This window comes from Balaenoptera acutorostrata, chromosome 2, assembly GCF_949987535.1.
Source record: "Balaenoptera acutorostrata chromosome 2, mBalAcu1.1, whole genome shotgun sequence".
Taxonomy (NCBI): Eukaryota; Metazoa; Chordata; class Mammalia; order Artiodactyla; family Balaenopteridae; genus Balaenoptera; species Balaenoptera acutorostrata.
Window position 1 is genome coordinate 40,040,301 of NC_080065.1, and position 21,994 is coordinate 40,062,294.

At 38.6% G+C, this 21,994-nt stretch overlaps 1 protein-coding gene across 1 annotated transcript in view; it reads right to left on the bottom strand.

Annotated features, from left to right (window-relative positions):
• The window catches only part of FGF10 (fibroblast growth factor 10), a 78,337-nt gene extending 61,632 nt beyond the window's left edge, over positions 1-16,705 (bottom strand). The window contains exon 1 of the mRNA XM_007195558.3: positions 16,279-16,705. Within this exon, the coding sequence (XP_007195620.2) occupies positions 16,279-16,609 (331 nt within the window). The 5' untranslated portion in view covers positions 16,610-16,705. The remainder of the gene's footprint in view (positions 1-16,278) is intronic.
• Positions 16,706-21,994: the final 5,289 nt, after the last annotated feature.

Here is a 21,994-nt window from a genome sequence, read left to right on the forward strand (position 1 = left end):
TTTAGCATGCATCTTCAGGACAGTGGCTCTTGGACCAGTGAAGAGGAAGAGAACAAATATTCTTTAATCCACATTGAATTCACAACCCAATGGAAAAACAGACCACCTTTATAGCTAGGTTCTATGTCAGACAATCAGAGCTCCTCCTTTGGTCTTGTAGTGCCCAGCAGTCAAAGTACTAGGTGCAAATAAACTATATTTTTAGAACAATGTTTTACAGATATATAGTCATTTAAACTTGTCATCAATTTAGATTCAACTAAAATATGGGGTTCCATTATGAGCCTAGTACTTTTCTAGATATTTTTAGATAAATTATTTTAATCTTCATTGGTCAGATGAAGAATCAGAAGCTCTGAGACCTATCTCAGTCACACAAGTAGTAAGTGGTGGATCAAGTGTTAGAACTTAAATCTATTTGATTTAAGAAATCAAGAAAGCACTAAGAACGCTTAGTGCTTTCTATTATAAGATACTGTTTTTGTCAAATCGCCATTAATTTGGCCACATAAATCTGTCATAGGTTACCGTATTATTTTCCTAGGGCTTCTGTAACAAATTAACACAAAGTTGGTGGCTTAAAACAACAGAAAGTTATTCTCTCACAGTTCTGGGAGCCAGAAATCCATTACCAGTTTCCTCGGGCTAAAATCAAGATGTTGGTGGAGTCATATTCCCTCTGAAGGCTCTCTCAGAGAGAAACTCTTCCTTGCCTCTTCAAGGAAGGCACATTTCTTGAGGCACATTTCTTGGCTCATGGCCTTTCCTCTATCTTCATAGGCAACGGTACGGTATCTTCAGATCTCTCTCTGCTTCCATCATCAAATCACCCTCTACCTTCTGTGTGTATGTCAAATCTCCCTTTGCTTCTATTTTATGAAGACATTTGTGATGGTATTTAGGGCTCACTTGGATAATCCAGGATAATCTCAATCTCTTCATCTCAAGATTTTTAACCTAATCATATCTGCAAAACTTTACTACATAAGATAACATTCACACATTTCAGTGATTAGGACCTGATATCTTTGTTTTTGTTTGTTTGTTTTTTAAATTTTTATTTTATATTAGAGTATAGTTGATTAACAATGTGTTAGTTTCAGGTGTACAACAAAGTGATTCAGTTATACATTTTCATGTATCTATTCTTTTTCAGATTCTTTTCCCAATTAGGTAGTTACACAATACTGAGCAGAGTTCCCTGTGCTATACAGTAGGTCCTTCTTGGTTATCCATTTTAAATATAGCAGTGTGTACATGTCAATCCCAAACTCCCTAACTATCCCTCCCCCCACCCCCTTCCTCCTGGTATCCATAAGTTTGTTCTCTAAGTCTGTGAGTCTGTTTCTGTTTTATAAATAAGTTCATTTGTATCTTTTTTTTTTTTTTTAGATTCTGCATATAAGTGATATCATACGATATTTCTCTTTCTCTGTCTGACTTACTTCATTCAGTATGACAGTCTCTAGAGGACCAGATATCTTTGAATGGTCATTATTCAGCATACTACAGTCCACCTTCTGGACCGCCAAAATTTATATCCGTTCCATACATAAAGTATATTCACTCCACCCCAACATCCCCCCAAATTTCCACACATCATAGCATGAATTTCAGTCCAAAATCTCATTTAAATATCATGAGCTCAAAAACCCCAAGTCTCATCACCTAACCTAAATTAAGTATGGGTGGAACTCTAGGTATGATCCATATTGGGGCAAAAGTCCTCTATATCTCTGGATCTGTAAAACTTGAAAATAAAGTTATCTATTCCCAAAATACAACAGTGGGAAAGGCATAGTACTAGTGTTACAGATATTCCCATTACAAAAAAGGGAAAGGGAAAAATGAAGGAAGAAAAGGGTCACCAGTCCCAACTAATTTCAAAAGCCAGCAGGACAAATTCCATTAGGTTTCAAGACTTGGGATTAGTCCTTTGTGGCTGGAGGGTCCTGCTTCTGCATCTGTGGTTCTGCCTTCTCTGCCCAAGGCTCTGCCCTCACCGCGACCCCTCCTTTTCTTGAAAGCTAGTATGTATTTGCAGCTGAATGGTTTTGTCAGCCTGTTTCCTGCTTGTAGAATTTGGGGAGTCTGACGGTTTTCCTTCATTTTGTCCTATCTCAGTTTCTTTCAGTCCAAGCAGGCAGTGTTTCTGCTGATATAACGTTCTCAAAAACTTTGTGGGTCTCCTGTGTATATCACAGGCATTCATGTCAGTAGACAAGATGGTGCTCCCCAGATCTTTGATAATTTCTATTTCTGGCTTCTGTTGAGGTGGCTGAGGGAACCCATCAGTCACATGCACTAGCATAAGCTGTTCAGTCACACCGTTGGCCTTTTCTTTAGAGCATACTTTCCGAATAGTGAATCTTTTAATTTAGTATCTTGTGCAGTCTGGATAAGTTGAGAAATTCCCAATCAAATGTTGGTTCCATTTTACTTAACAGTTCTTTCTTCACTTTATCTCTTTCCTCTCATGTTTTACTGTAAGCAGCAAGAAGAAACCAGACTTCACCTTCAACACTTTCCTTAGAAACTTCCTCATTTAAATTTCCAAGTTCACCACTTACTGCTTTCCACACAACTATAAGATACAGTTCACCTAAGTATCTGCCACTGTATAACATGAATTTCCTTTCCTCCAGTTTCTAATAACGTGCTCCCTATTTCCCCTGTCTCTCATCAGCAGCATTTTTAATATTTCTATTTCTACCAACATTCTCTCTATGAAGATATGGGTATTCTCTAAGATGACACAGGCTTTCTCTACTGTGCTCTTCACTTCCTTCTGAGCCTCACCAAAGGGCCTTTAATATCTATATTTCTCCCAAACGTACATTTAAGGCAATCTAGGCTTTTTCTATCATGTGCTCCAAAATACTTCCAGCCCATACTCATTACCTAGTTCCAAAGTCATTTCCACAGTTTTAGGTATATGCTACAGCAGCACCCCACTCTGAGGTATCAAAATCTGTGCTGGTTTCCTGCGTCTGCTGTAACAAATTATCACAAATTTGGTGTCTTAAAACAATAGAAATTTATTCCTTCACAGTTCTGGAGGCTGGAAGCCTAATATTAGTTTCACTGGGCCCAATTCAAGGTATCAGTAGGGCCAAGCTCCCTCCGTGGGCTCTAGGGAGAAAATCTGTTTTTCTCCTCTTCCAGCTTCTACAGCCACATTCCTTGGCTCTTGCCTCCTTCATTTGTCTTCACAGCCAGAGCTTTGTATCTTTATGTCTCTCTTTGTCTGCTTCCATCATCAAAGTGTCTTCTGCTATCTAATCTCCCTGTGTGTCTAATCTCCCTGTCTCTCTTTTATAATAAGAACAAGTGATAGCATTTAGGACTGACCTTGATAATGCAGGATAATTTCCTCATCTCAAGATCCTTAACTTTATTACATCTGCAAAAATTTTATCATATAAATGTAACATTCACATACTCTGGGGATTAGGACCTGATATCTTTGGGTGACTGTTTTTCAGCATACTATAGTTATTATCTCCTAAAATAGGTATGCTCCTAGAATCTAGTCCTTAACCTTGGAAACGATTGAACAAAAATATTTTAATAATTGTATTTGGTTTAATATACTCATTTCATAGATTAAGTTTCTGAGGCCAAGATAAAGTAAATGGTGTGCCTGATTGCACAGCAAATGTTTTGACACAGCCAAGACTATGAACCATATCTCTTTACTCCCACTCTTTTGCAGTATGTTCTTCTCTAAATGAATCACCAAGAATTGCTCATTTCTTAATTGTCACCAAATTACCCCAGAACCCAAATACAACTCTGAAGCTATAAAGAACTATCCCACAGTCAGCATCAATTTTAAAAGAGAGTAAATTCATCATGTATCTCTACTGAACAGTCAGTAGTAACCTGAGGCAAATTGGAGAAATATGGGAAACAACCCATTTCAAGGATTACACAAACTTTCATTCGGAAGTTAGTATGAATGCAAGTATTTAGCATTTAGTTAAGTAATGAGGCCTGATTTATTTTTCTAAGTTCTCAGAATTGTAGAACTTAGAACTCAACGGAATTTTAAAAGATAATTTACTTCAACCGCATTTTTCAGGTGGGTAATATGTTAATCACACTTTCCAGACCAGGTGACGAGACCAAGGAAAGTCTTAAGTGTCTTGGCTCAAGGACACGCGGTTAAAAAGAGAAATTTATCTAATAAACATATAGAGAGGACCCATTATATTCCAGACAGTATATTAAGGGCTGGCAGGCAAAGGTCAGTGTGACGCATACAGTGCTCACCCCCAACAAGCTTTCTGTGTGTGAGGAAACTAGGTGGGTAAAGTAATCACGTGTGAGATTGTGTTAAAATACTAGATACTGAGTGTTGGGTTCTCTGGAGACAATAGAGCGGTCAGGAAGGTTTCCTAGAGATGACATCTAACTGGGACCTGAAAGAAAGGGGACAAGGGGCAGGAACATCACTCCAGCTGGACCTAGGAGTGTGTGCAAAGGCTGCATGTGAAGGAACAAGGTATGTTCGGGAGCTAAAATCAACTCAGTATGTCTATGATGGGGAGTACAGTAAGAAAGGAGGTGGGGGTGAGCGCTTAGGAGGAGCAAATTCTGAGGGCTTTACATGACATGCAAAGAGATGAAGTTATTATTCTGAGGGTACTGGGAAGAAACTGAAGTATTTCATAGAGAACGGGCTTGTGTCGATTTGTGCCTTACACAAATCAGAATGGCTAAGACTAGGGTGATTTTGTAATGCGGTACTTTGAGAGTGAATAGGGTGCTACTGATAACATGCCAGAACAAGAGGCACATCTGAGACTGCTCCGGGCAAACCAGGACGGAAGGTCACCCTAGCCAAGGCTGTCCTAGGTTTGAATCCTGCCTCACTTACGGTAACTATATAACTTCAGTCCGGCACCATAACTTTTAGACTCAATCTTCTCATCTAAAGATAGTATGGGGGTAACAGTGACTCTTTTACCCATTTCACAGAATTTTTCTGAGGTCCAACTGATGAAAACATTAGAATTCTTTATAAACTATAAAATAAAGTAAGGTGGTATATGATATCGCTTTTCTGTTTAATTTTTTATTATCTTATGACTTAGGGGTCTTTTCAGAAAATGGGATAATTAAAAACAACACAGTAGTCACAGCATAAAACAGTAATAAGAGCTAACATTTTTGAGCTCTTAAAATGTGACAGACCCTATATTGAGAAATTTACATTTGTAAATTTACAAACTCATCCTTCTAACAGTGATGAGGTAGGTGATATTATTATCCTCACTTAACAGTTGCACAGATCAAGTCCCTGGGAGTCGTTTGTCCAAGGCCACACAACTATGCAGTTTTAGAACCCAGATTCTACATCAAGAAGTTTGTCTGCAAAGCTCATGGTCTTAATAGTGGGTGCAGTTGCATATATGCTGTCAGCAGCCTACTCCCTTGAAAGACTTAAGTATACTCTTTCGCAAGAAAAAGAGCTGTAGTCGATTTTTTTTTTTCCTAATCACCTAAACCAAGTAAATCTGAGACAATTTAGAACGGCAATGACAAGAAAAAATATACAAGTGGAGCAAGTAATATTGATGCCTCAATAGTTCCCTTTGGGAATCTGCTGTGAAATTGTAAAACCCCTTCCCAGTGATATGTGTAAGTTAAGAACTTCTGCAGGAGGAGCTATTTTAAAATTTTAAGTAGTGATCATTTAGCAAATCAGGAATGCTAAAGATGATGCCATTTGGTATAGATCACAGGAACTACTTTTTCATGTCCCTAGTATGAAAGTAGTCCTGGGTTTTTTTGTCAGATCAAGCTACAGTTTTCATATTTTTAGGTTATGTCAATTATACTATAATTTATACCCTTTTCAAGTATCTCTCTGCCTTCTCTTTTTTCTTTACTTCAAAAAGTAAAACAAATATATAATCGAGAAGGCCGATTTTAAATGCAAACTATATAAGTGTAATATTTTAGCGGGGAACTTAAGTCCTCAAATCTAAGTATATTTACATACTTCCCTCTCACATGATGGTACATTCTAGTGTATTTTGCTTTGTATTTCATAAGATACCCACCAATTTGTAAATTCTGCTCCACCCCAGTGGCCTGCCTGTTGTTTCCTGAAAACTTCATGTAAGGTTCTGTGCCTTCTTTTAGAATATTCTTACTCCTTTCTTCTTATCTATCTGGAGTCCCTTATCCTCAGTGTGATACTCCCCTTGTCATTCATCCCTCCCTCAGTTACAGGTTGCTGTTTACTTAAATTCCATCCTGCTTCTTTGGAATTTAGTATAAACTGCCTTATATTACCTTCCAGCCGCCTGGGAAGATCTGTCTCTACCTCTAGATTGCAAACCCTTTGAGGGTATGGGCCAAAAAGTTCACAGTCATGGGATGAGAAACAAGAAGTTTAACTACAGAATATCCTGAAAGCTGAGCACCTGTGATAATTCTGGTTCAAAACCATATCATAACTTGAAATATAAGATTTATTTTGAAATATTTAAAAATTGAGTCACTTTTATTTTTTCCTTTAATGCAGTAATCTGTCTTCTTCTAATCTTCATGGTTACCTGTTTTGTCCTTATTTTTTTGTTGTTGTTGTTGTTTTTCTTCTTTTGTTCTATTTTATTTTTGTGTCCTTGAACACATTTGTTACCTTCTATTCTTTATTTTTAGTTCTTCACTCTCTCCTCGTCTTCAGTTTTCAAATGTCTGCTACTAGTCTCTTAATGAACCAGACCTCTGTGCTTCCCCCAAACTGCAGAACATTATGGATACTACAATTCCAAATCTTAAATTATTTCAGATATTCTAATATTTCTGTTTTTTAAAAATGTCAAGTGCATTCCTCATTCCTTCTTCTTTTTTCTAATATTTATAGTTTCCACTTCATCAAGTAATCTGCTGGTTGCTTTCTTGATAATTTCCCTTGAAAAAAGAGAAGCATCACATTTACTTTTCCTTTATATAATACCCATTTGATGAGGGCACCATTAAGCTACTACAAACACTAACTTCAACTTCTCCAAACTTCTCACCAAACCCCAGGCTCAGTGTGCCTTTTCTGTACTTCTTGGAGGAGGCACCAAACTCTCCCCATGCTGTTCCCTTCCTCCTACCTCCCATCTTCAGAAGGCTTCTCTAGCCTAGAATAGTTCCCAATTGTTTTCTGTTAGAGTACCCTGCTTGTTTTCCATACAGTTACCCCAATTTTTCATCACATATCTCTTTATTTGTTTGTTTGTTTTGATATTGTCTGTAGAGTGAAGCTCTGAGAGAGCAAAACCAGCATCTTTGTTCAGCATGTATTTAAGTGTCAGACAGTATCTGACACAAAGCAGGCACTTAATATATTTCTGTTGAATGAATAAATGATCTCGTTTAATCTCTACCATGTAGAAAAGAGATAGGTATTGTTAATATCCTTGTTTTACTGATGACAACTTGCCCAAGTGATACACTATTGTCTGGCAGTTTGGAGCCTCAAATGCACCCACTTCTGTGTCTACAAAGCTTACTTTTGATCCAGGCCCATAATTGTAATCACTTTTAATCAAAGCCCACACTTTTAACCCCTCTACCCTTCTGCCTCTTTAGCAGGAACTCAGATTTAGCCTTCCTTACTCTGATACCGTGGCTGCGATTACTTCTGTGGGATTCCTTTTAGATCACAGGTTCTCATTTCAGTTAATTTAACATCCAGTTGAATGCCAGGGATTGGGTTATATTTCCCTCACACCTTTCTTGTCATGTCAGCCCTTTTGCAGCGCTACTCATTAGCTTGATCTCCTTCCTGAGAGTTCAAAACCCTTGTCTTCATCACTCCAGCAAAGCATCTCCTCCTCCTTTCACAGTCTATGTCTAAATGCTCTATGGCCTCTTCTGCTTTTCCTCTGGCTTCTAACATTCTAATTATATGTTCTTTACCATCTCTCTTGCTTCAGCTTTAAAGCATTTATGTAGTTTCATTCTCCAACTTCTTATACCAGAATCTGATTAATATCCCTAGCACTTTTTCTCTTCATCTTTGTGGAATCACATCCTTCTATAGAGACATTCCGAAAAATGCCCTAGAAATCTGGCTTACTACATTGCTAACTACTGTTATTAATAACATTATAAATATATCTCACTTCAGACCATAAATAGTATAAAAATTAGTGTCATGTTTCCTCATGTTGCAGAATATTAATTTTTCTTTTAATAATTCTATCAATAAATCAAAGCTATCCCTATAGATAGATGGAAATCCATCTGTCTATATCTGTATCGATCTATCTATATAATTTGAAACAAACTGTAAAAAGAAGTTGGCTTTTAATTATTATTAGAGTAACAAACCAATCTAACATACGTAAATAGTCAGATTCTGCATATAATAAAAATAAATCTAATTCAGCCATCAGTGCCAAAAGGTTCTTTCTTGAGAGAAGTATGTGAATACACATATGCTATGAATTTAAATTTTAACTCCTGTCAGTGTCTCAATGTTTTCTAATAAAACTATGTGCATTTCTATATTTGGTCAGCCTGAAATACACATGCATGTACGTTTTACATTTTTCCCCTTTGATAACCAGTATTAAAATGAGAACATTCGTTTCATTTTAAAGAGCTACAGTTGGCAGGGGTGTACAGAGAAGCTTTATAATCTAAGTGAGGTTCTGGAAGTTGGAAATATTAAAGACCTCCAAATTAGTGTTCATCTTTTTGAAGTAAATGATGACTTCAAAAAGAAGCAAAATAATTATGTGATTTCCTAAATCATCTTCACTTTCTTCCTCTTATAGGAGTCCAGACAAATGCAAAAAGATCAGAAAATTGACATAGTAATTAGTAAGTGTTGCATATACTGAAACAACTTTTAGAAGAAAGGTGAAATGAATGTGTAGGGAGAGTTACTGGGAACAGAATATTTAACCTGAAGGGAAAATGCAGATTGATGATTTAGTAACTAGACAATCAGCATCCATTCTCAGAAGATGCTTATTCGTGGTTTGCCCACTTCACTAAAGGCAAAGCTTTAAGAAATTGGCCTAAGTGCTGGGATAATGGGACTTCATTGGAGATTCAAAATGAGAAGAGGCACCTGATGGAAGAGGCACCTGATGGAGTATGTTGAATTTGCATTGCTGAAGACTTTTTTGCATAGAAAATAAACTCCATGTTTTGGTTGCTGATGTGCCCAAGTGATACATCCAAAAACAGCTAGGCTACTGGTTCTAAATGTAACGTGGGATGCTAAGGCATGATAATGGATGACTTTCCCTTGCTTCAGAGGTATGTAAGGGGTTTAGACATGAGGGAAAAGGAAAAAAGAAAAAAAAGAAAAGAAAAGGAGGAGAAAATAATGAAGTGGTGAAGGGGTGATAAAATATCAGGGATTCACAGTGCCTCAGATGGCTGATATTTCAGATGTATAACTGCCTCAAGATAGAACTATTAGAAAGCAGTTGATGGGTCTTGAATTGTAGATTCTATGAACATGTCAAGTTATCCTCAAACAGGGGCAGTGCCTCAAAAAAGGTTAAGGATGAACTAACACATATGTTTATCAGTAAAACATGTTAACCTAAGGTCCTTGAAAGAAAATAATAATGATGATAGAAAATAATAATTATTATGGAAAAATGCCTGTTTAAAAGAATTCTTAATTTTGCAGTTAGGATTAATTAATTAGAATTATTAAAGTTAATAATATTTTTAAAGTTCTTAATTTTGCTCTTTAGAATTAAGTTCCAGTTAACCCCCACTATTCATAATTAAGTTATCATTGTAGTGAAATTATTAGGTTATACTTAGTTGACAGTTACGTGAAGTTGGGGATATATTGACTTAATATTTTCCCTCATCTATTATGGTTAATTAAATGATTCATTAATATCTTAATGTCATTGCTCATTGTAGGAAGCATGCCAAACATTTGAAACTTCCTCATTAATGATAACACACATACTGACAGATTAGATATAGGTAAAGGTAGACAGGTTTAGGCTGAAGAATTATTAGGTGAAGTATAAAATGAGGCAATACTTTACTGCCAGCACCATGAATCTATCACATGGTAATTGGATGCACGTGTTAGCAGCAGTAAAACGTCACTGTCCAGTGGTCCACCTTACATGGGAATCTACTCTGAGTGTCATCTTTGATTTATTGTTCCAATTAGGACATAGCGTTCAAAGAAAGAATACAACTGACCTGATTTAAAAGCAAGGAAATCTTTAAGGCCATTATTTTGTGGGTGACCCAGCTCCCTTTTAGATATCTTGAAATTTTCTATTTGTGCAAAATCTGTACTAAATAAATACTTGGTTTTAAACTAATTCTGTAAAACATTGACACATTTTATTCATTAATTCGGTACCAGAGTGTCGCTGGTGGCTTCCCAAGATGCAGGTATATTTTCTTACACTAATTTTAAAGGCATGTTTCTAGGTTATCACTTGTTATACCGACTGACCAGCACAGGTAGAGGTAATAGGCACTGAAAAAACAAGTCCCAATTATGAAAAGTAAATATTTTTAATCTGCAAAACCAAGTAACAAACACCATTTGTCAAATGGCAAAGGTAAATGATCTTAAAACATTGCAATATATCAATACATGAAAAATTAAGATACTTCTGCATAAAAAGCTTGAGACAAAATGAGTTTCATTACTCTGCTAGATTGTAATAAAACTGTATTAAAATTAACATAAATCTTATGCCCAATTTTACTGGAAAATTAAAGGACAACTTTAATTTCTGGGAGGGAAATGCTAATGTTTTACTTACACTAAGCAAACATCAACTATTAATGCTGACAAATGTTGGAACAGTAATACTAAAAATGTCATCTGAATTACTCTTCATTGCAAAGTTCACAGAATTAATGTTAAGATAGATTAAAATCACTTTGAACTAATACGCATGTATTATTCTTCCTTCTGAAGCATAATAAAGACATATCATTTGTACTGCAATTTTGGATAAGTGTACAGACATTTAAGGCTTAGGAAAGATGGAGATGTTCATAGGCAGCCCATAAATGTGAGGAACATTAGCTCCATTTCAAATGAGCCGTCAACTTTTTTCCAACATTTTGGCTTGTGGAAAGTCAGACGTTTGGATAATAAATGGGGTTTGCCTCTGAACATTAAGGTAATTGTGTAGGAATTTAAAGTGCTCATTCAGGTTCTACCATAAGTTCATTAAAAAATGAAGAAATGACTGGAGTAATAAGGCTTTTTGCTCTAAACTGGGTAGTAAAAATGTAGAGGAAAAATGCATGCAGTGGAGTTTCCTTCATTGTATAAGGCACAATTCTTCTTCTTTTAAGTTCTGTGCTTAAACATCATTTTGAAAACACCTGCTTTTAAAGAATAGTACATGCCTTTCGGTAATAGATTACTAAAATACTCAAGACCTAGAGATTGGTGTCTCTGAATTCTCATACTCCGGTATTTGGCATGTGATTTCTGCCAACTGTTTTCTTGAGTTTCTTCTAGTAGATGGTTATAAATCAGGTTTATAAAGAGGAAACTCTCTGTAATTGTGCATTTTTAATGGATTTATGATAAATCCATCAAAGTGGAGGGTCCATATGGTAGGAATGCAGTAAAGGTAACAGGACAGTGTCATGTAAACATTAAATAGTGCCTTCCACCTTCATAAATCCTCGATCCTCATGATTAAATGCTGCCAGTTATAAATTATGCAACCAAACTCTAGAAACAACCACAACTTACATGAGACACCAGTGGAAGCCATAAGTTGTATATAGGTTTTCTTCCCAGAAAACTGTTGTATATTTATTAGGAGATAATATTCAAGTCCTTATTTTCCTCAAAAATGATTTTCTTATTTAACTTCCTAAAATAAGCTCTAGTCCTGATTAAAAAGTAATAATGTAAACCTTATTTACAAGACAATAATCAGTCATTTCTATGTGGTGAAATACCTTTTTGATTTGCGGAGTCATTTTAAAGCTTTAGGTCTCTAAGATTTGCTCCTTTTAGAGTCATACATCAGAAGTTTCTTCAACAGCCCAATTTCACACTTGTACTTACAATCAAATTGTTTTATTACATGTGGGAACAATTAAACATTTGGCCCTCAGCTGTAAACAATTACTATATACAACGATATTCATGGATTTTTCTTAGTCATGTATTCCTACTGCCTTCTGTGAGATGGATGTATGTGTACATTGTGTGTCCATGAGCAGTTATATTCTCAAATATAATATCAAAAGAGAGATTTCACCTAGAGAATGTACTAACATTGTCTGATACCATGTAGACACCTGCAGTGATAACTTTAACATACTCACTCTGTTCCACTGTCATTTTACTGCTCTTCCAATTTCCTTCTGATGAACAGTTGGTGTGCATAGCAAAAAGCAATTAAGGATCTGGATAATTTGTTTTTTAGAGTTTTGTGGTGTCTACTTCTGATATATTGACATCAATGTTGTCAGTAGTAGCGAGGTAGAAGAAATAAGTAATGATAAAACCAAATCGACTTGGGCTTGAATCTGGCTCTGTCAATTTCTAGTTGAATGACCTTGGGTAATTTACTTTTTTTTAGGGTTAGTTTTCATATTTGAAAAATGTGGATAGTCCTATCTAAATCACAGAACTATTATGAGTGTTAAATGAGGTATATATTTAAAGAAATAGGGCACATACTGCATACTCAGTGCACACTGATTTCTCTAATGTCTCACATACTCCTTTCCTGAAAAGACTCATAAGCACTGTGGCTTTCCATTTTGAGAATACCTATCCTTGGCTCTCTCAAGTTTAGGGATACAGTTTCTTTTCACTAGACTCCCCTTTTCTATAAGTGACAATCAGGGGAGTAGCCCACAGCTGTTTTACTCACATGGACAGAAATAAGTCCACCGGTCCCAGTTGCAAGGGTACCTAACAGCTGTATCCAGCCTTTCTAGTAGGCCAGAACTGGAGCCGAGTGGTAACGTTTCAAGGGCAAAGCTCTAGATGTAAAGAATGATATAACAAACCTAAATGAGCCTGAGCATATCTAGTGACAGATACGCCACAGCTATTCTAAATTATTCAAGCTTTCTCAGACTTCTAGCAGGAGAAACATAATTCATCACTGTTCCCTTTATTCTACTCTCATGTAATGGCAAAGGAGCAAACAAAAAATACCCCACCCCTAAAAATTTATAATAATCACTCAAAATGGAGAAGAGTTTCTCTAGCACAGGTAATATTTTTAGAACCGTCCAATTTCTGGGAACCAACTTTGGAGGTAGAAGTTAAAAATGATTTTTTAGTGCTCATGGGTGATTTCCTTACTTCTCTTTTGTTAGCATTTTGCTGGCAAAAAGCCAGTAAAACAGTTGTTTAATTACCCAGGACATCACAAACATGTAACCTCTTAGATAAGCTGTTACTGTATTTTAGCAGCAGTAATACTAGGGTCAAAAGTAACAAAGAAAATTAAGCTTCAAATAAGCAAACCTTAAAGGAACAGCTTTGTGTATTGAGAATAATTAATAACTTTTTAAGGAAAATGTTACTGAAATGTGGTTTTTGGACAAGGAACTGACACTCTTCAGAGGTTAGATACCCTAATATTTAACAGGCTACCATTTGGTGGGCTGGCTGGCTGGTTACCCTGTAGGCATAGCAAAAGTTTGTTCTCATGTAATTATGCAACATTTAGACAATATCTTAATGATACCATGTAGTTCAGCTGAATCAGTCCAGCTGGAAATTGTAGGAGCATTCTGATTACCCAGCCACATGTGAAATTAAAGCTGTTTCAACCTCTACTATTCACTTGCTATGTCTTGATACAGATGTTCTTGGAAAACCTAAATTATTTATGGTTTGACATTATTTAACATAGCAAGCTCCACCCCCTTTCATTTTCAACCATTGATTAGTATTGCATTACTATATAAGATATAATTTTAACAGGGACTATTAGTTATCATTTATCACATGGGAGACGTATTAGTATATTTTAGACAGTTAGGATGAAAATTTTCCACACTTGTTTTTACACGATAAAAATCATATACTTTTCTCTTTGCAGATAATTCTTACTGTAAAAGATATTTGAATGTGTACACTGGAAACCATTTACTAAATGGTTCATCACACAGTGATCATTATTTTAGAAAATAGTAATTTAAGTTGCATAAATAAACTACTATAGATTGCTCCTTACATCACATCATAAAGACACTTAAAATACAGCAATAGCGAAGTCAAGTTAGTGTAAAACAAAATTTGCTCAAGGTTATTTAACACTCTGAAATTTTATTATATTTCTTTGAGTTATTTCCATGAACTAAAAATACAAAGAATTTCAGTCCCTGTGAATTTTTTTTTTTTAACTCCCAGCTCACTCTTCAGTAAGTGTTCGGGCCACTTCTTCCCCATCGTCCTACCTGGATGATATCACAACTATTTTGTTTTAGAAGTGAATAAAAGTATTAAAATTTTAGATTAATAACCATAACATCTATACATCATATCTAATAAATTCAGGTAACAAATTACTTTGGAGCAAAAAAAAAAAAATGACATTATTTCAGCCACTTCTTATGAATAAGAATGGAAAAAATATAGTTAATGGACTATAGGTACATCTCTGGTAGTAAACATCAAATGGAATACTTTAAAACACTTACACAAATCTTTTTTATTACTTGTAAACATATTGTTAATTTTAGTAAATGGAAATAGCAGCTGAGGAGGAACAGAAGTTAATGTTGAAGGTATGTGAGTCCCCAAATAAGCAAAATGTCTTATTTCTTGTAAATCTTTATTTTAAAAAGATAATGCTAGGTTCTGGTTAACTGTCTTTCCCATTAATACCAGATACTTTCTAGGCTAAGGAATCATGAAGTATATGACTCATGTATTTAAGTTAGCTAGCAAATATATGCTTGGAATTCCCAAACAACTGACACAAAAATTCCTTTGAAAAGGTGACTTGGAACTACCATTGAGATAATGCTAAATGGTCATTAAAGATGTTTAAATGTTATTGTCTACTGTCTTCAGTGTGCCATTACATAGCCTCAGGATCCTTTCAAATTGCAATCAATAGAGGATGAATAAGTCTCACCACTTGAAAGTAAGCAGGAAAGGAAGCCAACAGAGTAATCTGGCTTTGCTGGACTGATTCAGGAAGAGACACAATGTTCACTCCTCCTCTTCTAGTTCTCCCTCCCCCTACCCAACCCACATCCCTGCAAGAAAGAAAGAAGAGAAAGAGCTCAAGAAGGAAAGAAAAGAGGGAGGGAGAAAGGAAAAAAGCAAGAAGTCCAAGGATGGGGCATAATTTGCACTGAGGTGAAAACCTCATCCTATGGGATAAACCAACACCATGGAAACAGACTTATGACTTTTACTTTGAAAATAAAAGAATGACAATGAAATTTGTGTGAGGTCTGTGTGACTCCAGTCCCAGATGTTTACAGTGCTGTAGTACTATGGCTCTGCAATATGAGAGGTTTCAGAAGAAACGAGTACAACAGGACACCACAAAGCAGCGCATATGCTATTGACAATGCAGACATGAGCATCATGTTACCAAGAGAGAAGGCAGGCAGAAGACAAATAGCAGCGGTGGTGCCTGAAAAGCTAACTTCATGGACTGCAATCACTCAAACCAACATGAGGGACCAAAAAAAAAAAAAAAAAAAAAAATCAAAACCAGAAAAATGCTTTTGCTCCTATCTAGAGGGGTGGTAGGGTAAAGGGATGGGGGTGGGGGAGAGTGAAATTGACTTTTCTTTCTTAAATAAAGTTCCCATAAAGTCCCTATAATTGACAGCGGATAATTATTTTCAGCTTGAGGAAACTGTCCTGAAACTCTTAATAAGATTGCCAGCCAAAAGAACAAAATGTGTTTACTTGAGCCACTTCCAGAAGGGAGGGAAAGGAGACCTTGGGATGAGGTGGGGAAGGGCGATGGAGACAGAGAGGGGCATCTATGTACTGCAACAACTCTTGGGCGCCCTGCGTGGTCCCGCGAGTGACAAGCCAGAGAGACGGGGCGGGTAGGGTGGCGAAGAGCCTGGGGGTGGGGAGGGAGCGCGCTGCGGGGAGGGGGTGAGGCGGCGCAATGTATACACCCGGGGTGGGGGGGTGATTTAGTGTGAAAGTATTCCACTTAATCATTTTACAGGAGTTGGGGACGTAAATATTTAGCTGGCCACATCTGGAACAGATTTCCCCCCCCCCCCCGCCCCGGGGTGGGGTGGGGTGGATAATTGGAAGGAGGGGAGCGCGCATTTGTTACTTACTGTACGGGCAGTTCTCCTTCTTGGTACCGCTGACCTTCCCGTTCTCAATCTTGAGAAAGTACTTGGTGAAAGAGAAGAGCTTTCTCCAGCGGACATCTCCTTGGAGGTGATTGTAGCTCCGCACATGCCTCCCCGCACTGGAAGGAGAGGAGAAAGACGAGGAGGACGAGGAAGAAGAGGAGTTGGTGGCCTCTGGTGACACCATGCCCTGACCAAGGGCTTGGCAGGTGACAGGGACGGAAGACACTAAGAACAGCAACAAGAAGCAGCAGCAGCAGGCGGGCAGGTGGGGAAAGGCTGAGGCACAATGTGTCAATATCCATTTCCACATTGTACTGAAACTCTCGGCACTGGAAATTGTCTCATCAGAAGGAACATACTGGAACGGTAAGACCCGGTGCGAGGCAAGGAGACAGCTGGAGGTGGCGGCCGCTGGTTAGCTCCCTCTGGGCTCGGATCTGGCCAGAAGTGAAAGCACCAACATCCATAACTCCTCGGAAGGGCCGGCTGCCTCTTCTCGCTCCTTTCTCGGATCCGCTGCCGCGCGCCCCTCGGTCTCCCGGTGAATGTGGACGTGGGTGGCCGCAGTGGCAGGAGCTGGTGGTGGCCGTCGTGGTGCGGGTAACCCTCGATCTTCGCTTCCCCGGGAGTTACTTTGTTCTCCTCTTCACTCCTTTCTTCACCATGTTAGATGCAGAAAAAGGTCTGAAAAACAGATGACAGCACGGTGAACAAAACCCAAAGGGGCTGGGGTGGGAGGCTGGGGGAGGTATCTGCGCCCTTCTGCGGTTGGCACCTTGTGGTCCCTCTCCGCACAGCCCCAGCTTGCTGGCCAGTTCTAAAAGTGAGTCCCTTTGGGTTGTCAGAACTGGAGTCAGGGGCCCGGTCGCCGTTGTTCTCTTCCCCCTCTTGCTTTCTCTTTTTGGTGGTGCCTGTTGATTTGAAGCCTCCAGAAAGTCACTTCTTGTTTGGAGGGGATGGCGGTTGGTGTTTTGTTTGGCCCTATTTCCCTCCCCCCGCCCCCCCACCCCTTCCTTTGGAAAGCCCGCTTGTAAACAGGTTGAAGCCTGGAGTCTAAATGTCAGTGATTCTAAGCCAGAGGTGGGCTCTGCCTCTGCTGGCCAAACCTCATTTGCAGGGGTGGAGAAGCGGGGGGCGGGCGGGGGGAAAGGGGGTCAAACGGCGGTGGGACATCTGAAACCCTCGGCTGCTGGGAACGCCGAGGAGAGGGAGGGGGGAGGGGGCAGGGAGGGGGGAGAGCAGGGGAGCGAGGAGAAGGGAGCGCGATGCCTCTGCCTGGAGCTCGGGGGCTGCGGGTCCCGTCCTCGCCACCCGGGCCGCCGCAGCCTGCAGCCTCCGCCAGCGCCTCCAGCTTGGGCTAATTGCTGCGGAAGCGTCCTTGTGCTGCAGCGCTGGTCACCGGAGCGAGCAGTATCCTCACGCTTTCCCAATTTTGCTGTCTTCCAGTCTGAACCAATCCCCTCTGGGGAGCCCCTTTCTCACTTGTTTTCCAGTATAGGATCTTTTATTTTTTTTTCCTTTTGGCAGTGAAGTACTTGAGAGCCACCTGGAGCCTGGGGCTTGGCTGACTTTTTTTTCCCCCCCTCGCTCGCAGAAGCAGGGGAGGGCTGAGGGAGAAAACAGAAGATGCTGAGGATAAACCCTCCAAGGCAGTGGATTATAAACTGGTGGGAGCGAGCAAAGAAAAGGAAGACATAATTAGCTTCCTTTCCTCCTCTTCTGCCAGCTTCCAAGGAGGTCTCTGCTTTAATGAATCACTGATTTCTCGCTTCCTTTGCTGAAGTAAAAAGTTCACACTTTGGCCCTCTCTGACTTTTAAGCTCAGGGAGATTTATCACCACCCTTAAAAGTCGCCTCTCTCGGCGCAAATGAAATCAGGGACCGAAATGACCGATTTCTGATTGCTAACAAGGGTGGTTTACAGAATAACGCGTGCACTTCAAAGCGAACTCACTTTATTGAGATTGCGAAGATTTAACCATACAATTTTGCCGAATATTCTGCTGTTTTCTAGGAATTTCCTTTGCACTTTGCCATCAAGGGAGATGGCCCTTTCTTCTGTCTTCAAATTTTAATGTTTAAAGGGCTCAATTTTACAATATAACTGTACCACCAGTCTCCTTCTCTTTTTCGCATTCACCACCCTGAAACTCCTTCATTGCTAATAAACTTGCTCATGTCTCAGGTACAGACAGAATCAAGTCCCTGGCTAGGCAGCCTTTGCCAAGGATTAAGAGGCACAAAGAAGGAGATACTGTGATAATCCGTTCCAACCTGAGTAGGAATTCCTAGAGAATCTCTTTAAGAATTACTCTAATCTAGGGACAGCCTGACTGGAAGAAGTGACTGAAGATGTATTGAAATAAAGTATTTATGTTCTGTAAGGCAGTTGGACCTTTGTGTTATGTTGAAGCATGTGAAATTGCCAATATTTTATGGTTTTTGACCTTCAAAAGTGGCAGTTTCATATGGTTCAACCTAATTTTTAGGCAGCTATCCTAAGAGGGTGAATCACTTCAAGGTGAACTTGGGAGTTTGACCTCTGCAACTGTAATTCGGAGGGAACTAATCAGGCGAGCTTGTGTAGATACTACAAGCCAGAGTCCCTGCAATGTGCATTTGGTCTCAATCTTCATTGAACAGGAGAAAAGACAAAGAAATTAAAAAATCTAGCTTTGGAAATGGGCTTTAGGAATATTGCCTAATTATGTTGTTTGGTGACTTGAAAAATGACTTTACACACGTGCTCTTATAGTTTCCTGTGCATTCAGAGCCTTTGAAACAGAACATCTTAATACTAGAATCAGGATTTTAACTGCATTATTTATAAACCATTGCAATGCTTATTCAGAAGACTTTGACAATGTGGTGAACACATTGATTTTTATATTTTATTTTTTATATTTAACGTAATTAGCTCTGATTTCTGTAGCTATTAATTGGAGAGTTAAGCAAATAAAGAGCATATGTCAAACAAGTCTGGCTCTTTCATTATAGCATGGATATTTAAAAATAAACTCACAGTGCTAATTTCAATGTTCTAGTTCACAGTTTTACACCTGAGCTGAAAAATGCCTAAAAAAGAGTGTAGTGTTTCTAAGGAAATAGAGTTTCAGCCCAGTTGTTCAGCAGAATGCAAATGTTTGAATTGAGAAGTAATTAAACCTACATGTTTTTCTGGAAAAAAAAATATGTTTGATGAAACCGTACAATAAAAATCCTGCCATGAAAAGTTACAAAACACAGGAAGTTATTATTTTGAGGTTTCTCTGCACCGGGCATCAACAGTATTGGTGCCAACTTGAGATCCTTTCAATTCTTTTAACTCACAATAGACAACCCCCTACCCCAAACCTCGAAAGTAGTCTCTCTGTCTCTCTCTGCCTCTGTCTCTCTCTCTCTCTCACATTCACTCTCTCTGTCTCTCTTTCACACACACACACACATCTACCAACTTTCTTCTCCAGTAGAAGAAGCTGTTCAGACATTTAAGTTAGAGGTTTTGTGTTTTTATTCTGTCCTAAATGGGAAAAATACATCTTTAAAACTGCCATACTAAAATCTGGTTGCAGCAGGTGCAGTGTTTAAAAGTTCTAGAGCCCTTTCGCCTCTCTTCTGTACAGCGTGATGACAGGAAGGGCATTTACAAAACAGCCCAAAGGAAAAGCTGACATAGCTTTTTAGATTATATCTCATTCTTCTTTCTCTTTTCTGTACAGCCTTTCTTTTATAGCACAGTTGAATCCCTAAATACTCCACTGCTTTGCATTGTTAGGTCACCTCTTAGGTTAGCCCGAGAAAGCCTGAGAAAAGTTCCCCAGGAAAGATGCACTATTTAACGGAATTCAATCTCTCCCAATAGATTTGAATCACTAACATAAATGTATGAATGTAGATTATATCTCTGTAATGAGGCCTGAATCATTCTCAGTTACTTCAAAGGACTGAAATTCTACCTTCCTTTTTTAGCAGCAATAATCAGGTCTTAATGGATTCCTTTATTAATTGTTTCTCTGCAACGATTGAAAAGGACAGTACAAGCTTCAGATTAGAATGGTACCTACTAATGCTAAAAGGCAGTTTTTCTCTTTTTTTCCAACCTCTGCAAGGCATGCTTTATTTCTATGCCCTAAACATATCCAGTAGCGTTAGGCTAAATCTTTACTGGGGGAAATGATGTGGCCTTTTGTTAAACACGATGTCTTGAGAAATTATTGAGGCTTTTAAAAGCAAGACTATGGCAGCAGCCATTGAAGAACCCTAAAAGGTGGTTATTTGACCTTAGAGAAGCAGTTTGTGTATTTGCTTCCAGATCCTTCAGTAGCTATTCTGTTGAAGCAGTTTACGTTTTAAGTGTGTATTTCCTGGATTCTTTATGTTGCCTGGCACTATCTGTGGTTCACTTACAAGATGTGTGTTCTATTATGTGCGATGTTATTGGCAGTGACAGTAAGCTGCTTTAAATAATACTAAGTCAGGTCAAAAGTCAGCCAGGCTGTTCTACGAAGTAGACATGTGCAGGCCTCATTTTTGAAGTTTGCAGTGCAGCCTTTATGAGTATGTACTCCAGCTCATTGTTTCTTTTGGATACGGAAGATGCCAGTTTTAAGGCTTTGTTGGGGCTTGTGATCTTACCAGGATGCAGCTAGAGATGATGCTAATAGTCATACTATCTGGGGGAAAATAAAATAGTGGTATCTTATTTGTTTTTAACTAGGGGTTTCAAATGAAAGGAAAAGAGGTCTTACCTCATGGAGAGTAGTGTAATACTGCAGAGCCAGTGGGACTCTTAGCAATAATTGAATCTAACTCATTCATTTCATAGGTGAATGAACAACTGATGCCCAAGTCACTCAGTGGTAGAACAGAGTTTGGAACTCAGGTACTAGGTTATGGGCTACTGTCCTAATTTTTTTTTTTTAAAATAAATTTATTTATTTATTTTTGGCTGTGTTGGGTCTTCGTTTCTGTGCCAGGGCTTTCTCTATTTGCGGCGAGCGGGGGCCACTCTTCATCGCGCTGCGCGGGCCTCTCACTATCGCGGCCTCTCTTGTTGCGGAGCACGGGCTCCAGACGCGCAGGCTCAGTAATTGTGGCTCACGGGCCCAGTTGCTCCGCGGCATGTAGGATCTTCCCAGACCAGGGCTCGAACCCGTGTCCCCTGCATTGGCAGGCAGATTCTCAACCACTGCGCCACCAGGGAAACCCTATTGTCCGAATTTTGTGGTAACACCTGTCTTGTCTATTTTCTCTTTTCCCCTCTCTGCTCCTCTTCTCCTTATCATTGACCGCTCATCACTCTAATGTCTGAGATGCCAGTGGGGAAATGATAAAAAGGGTTCGGAGGCTTTACTTATGGAAAACCAATATTTCTTTGTTACAGTAGATTAGCCAGAGAAAAGTAATAAAATAGGTTAGTGTTGAATTATTAAGTACCAGTTGACTAGCCAAATAAATATTGATATTTATTTGGCAAAGGGGGCTATTTTATCAAAGCCTGTGAAATGAACACAATTGGAAAGCAATGTATATACATATTTCCAGAATATTCAAGGATTTTTAAAAATATATAATCTGAATTTATAAGTTATCCTCCAGAAAATTTATGGCAACTTCTAGAAAAGCAGACATAATTTGATTCTGCTTTCTGTATTCTACTATTAAGTTTCCATAAAGTGGTATGATATTTCAGAGC